Consider the following 2,938-nt stretch of genomic DNA (forward strand, 5'->3'; position numbering starts at 1 on the left):
TATAAATAATTGTATATATTTTTATAATTTTTAATTAATTAAATTTAATTAGATTTTATATATTATAAATAATTTTTTTTACTATATTATTATAAAACATTTTCTATATTATTCTATATTAATTATTCTGAAATAATTAATAATTATTTAGAAAAAATAATTATATTAATTATAAATAAAAAAATATATTGATTCTGTAAATAATTTAAAATATGTAATATTAATAATACATACATTCGTAATAATACATACACATTTATTTGACATACGTATCACGTGCATACAAATCTTCTACGAAATTATACGAATAAAAACGGAATAAACCGAGCTTAATATATATTATTCGAAGTTTTCATAGATGAAATTTACTAAGAGTATATGCTACGCCTATATGTATAGATACGTATTTATATATAGTTAAGTGTATATTTGTGGTGATAATATTTGAATATGAGAAGAAGTTTTGAAGCTATACTAAATAATAAATATTTACCATGTTGTAAAAAGTAAAATATTCTATTCAAAATTATTTTTAAACGTGTGGAATAATGTATACTAAGGGTAAAGCTTTCATGATTTTATTTTTGTGTTCGTTTTAATTAAAGCATCGCAAAAAAGTGATAAATTATACAACATCTTAAAGGCAATATATAAAAATATAGATGTATGAAAAGAAGTTTAATTAATTATAAAATAAATAATCTTACTTAAACATTATTATCTTGTATAACCTCATCAATTTTTAATATATTTAATACATATAAAAAATTATGTTTCAAATGTATCAATACATTATAATACAATTTTTATAATTATATTATTTCTATTTTAAATATTTATTTATAATTAATAAATTTTTATAATATATTTTAACTTTAATTTTTACATAATGAATATTATAAATAAAAAAATATTTAAGAATATTACGATTTCATTAAGTTTTTATGTAATATATTAAATTATGGATATATTAAATTGTTTTAATGTAATAAAATAACAATTTTACAAAACTAATTTTAATTAATTTAACTATGATTATGTCATTTAATCATAAAATAATGAAGAATAGAAAAAAATTTTTAAATCTAAAATTTTGATATTACATATATTTCAGCGGAATCACTGATTCCTGTATCAGATTCACCACCTACTGTAAGCCCATTATCTTCTTCCATTGTATTACAACGTGAAGGAACAATAAACCAACCACTAAGTGCACCTGCATCACCATTATCTTCCTTATCATCTCCATTAGCACAATTAAATTTGTCATCACCTGAAGACTGTACACAAGATCCTAATTGGCAAGCAACAAAACCTACAGTTCGTGAACGAAATGCTGCCATGTTTAACAATCATTTGATGGCTGATATTATATTTATTGTTGGTAGTCCAGGTAATTCATAAAATCATTGAATGTATATTAATATTAGAAGTAATAAAAAAATAAAATAATATGTGAATTATATTAAATAATATTAAATATGATTTTTCATTATAGGTCATACACAAACCATACCAGCACATAAGTATGTTTTAGCTACTGGTAGTTCTGTATTTTATGCTATGTTTTATGGTGGATTAGCAGAAAATAAAAGAGATATAGAAGTACCAGATGTTGAACCTGCTGCTTTTCTTGCTCTATTAAGGTGAATATTTTAATTTTTATGATAATTAATTATTCACTACTTATTTCATAATTTTTTTTTCAGATATATGTATTGTGATGAAGTACAATTAGAAGCTGATACAGTATTAGCAACACTTTATGTTGCTAAAAAATATATAGTCCCTCATTTAGCAAGAGCATGTGTTAATTATTTAGAAACAAGTTTAACAGCAAAAAATGCATGTTTACTTTTAAGTCAATCTCGTTTGTTTGAAGAACCAGATCTTATGCAACGTTGCTGGGAAGTTATAGATGCTCAAGTAAGTTTAAATAAAGGAATATTGAAATCTTTTACTTTTAATGATAATTTAAATGTAACATTAAAAAGTAAATCAAATTCTTCAAATTGTTTGAATAATAAATTAAAAGATTCTGAATATCAATTTATTCACAGAACAAAAAATAATAATTATGGAAATGTGAAGAATAGATTGTCGGTAGTATCTCATTGTTTCAGTTTATCTGAGAATAATTGTTGTAAATTTAACAATAAAAGATTATCATTTTCCCTATTTCGAACTCGAAGTGAACCTTATTTTGCAGATAATAAATTAGAAATTGAAGTAACACAAAATGTAACTTATGAAGATAATTTTATAGAGGAATATGAACATAGAAATGGTTATAACTTTTCTAAAATAACATGTAATATTAATCCAATAATTACTTAAATAATTTATATTTATTTTATACATTAAAAAATTTAAGACAATTGCTTAAGATAAAATTGCTTATTTCTTTTTTAATGAAATTAATTAAATATAATTAAAAAGACTGATTGAAAAAAAAAACCAAAATATAATTTTTAATTTTTAAAATATAAATATAAATATAAATTTAATTTTAAAATATAATTTTACACACAATTAATTTATATATAAATTTAATAAAAATGTAATTCATTAATTGTTAAAATTAAGAAAGATCAATATGCAATTTTACAATATACATTTTAACAAAATAATCTAACACAAATCTTCTTGTAAAGTATATATATCATATATTATATATTTGTTTAATTTATTTTTTACATATATATATATATGCTAATATATATATATTATATATTTTAGCATACTATTAGCATTCATAAAACATTTAATTGTAATANTTTTTGTTAAAATATTTATATAAAGATAATATATATAAAATTTAATATAATTTAGGCAGAAATGGCACTAAGATCAGATGGTTTTGTGGATATTGATATTCATACTCTTGAATCAGTGCTTTCTCGAGAAACACTAAACTGTAAGGAAATACATGTTT

At 20.1% G+C, this 2,938-nt stretch overlaps 2 protein-coding genes across 3 annotated transcripts in view; one reads left to right on the top strand and one right to left on the bottom strand.

The window, feature by feature from the left end:
• LOC102675683 (transcription factor IIIB 90 kDa subunit) overlaps positions 1-2,938 on the bottom strand; it is a 13,027-nt gene that overhangs the window by 3,990 nt on the left and 6,099 nt on the right. The window lies entirely within an intron of this gene.
• Positions 1-2,938, top strand: part of LOC102675545 (BTB/POZ domain-containing protein 6) — a 5,458-nt gene that overhangs the window by 1,080 nt on the left and 1,440 nt on the right. Inside the window, exons 2-5 of the mRNA XM_006612005.2 lie at positions 1,115-1,396; positions 1,502-1,649; positions 1,713-1,929; positions 2,836-2,936. Of these exons, the coding sequence (XP_006612068.1) occupies positions 1,115-1,396; positions 1,502-1,649; positions 1,713-1,929; positions 2,836-2,936 (748 nt within the window). The remainder of the gene's footprint in view (positions 1-1,114; positions 1,397-1,501; positions 1,650-1,712; positions 1,930-2,835; positions 2,937-2,938) is intronic.

Source organism: Apis dorsata, unplaced genomic scaffold (assembly GCF_000469605.1).
Source record: "Apis dorsata unplaced genomic scaffold, Apis dorsata 1.3 scaffold_97, whole genome shotgun sequence".
Lineage (NCBI taxonomy): Eukaryota > Metazoa > Arthropoda > Insecta > Hymenoptera > Apidae > Apis > Apis dorsata.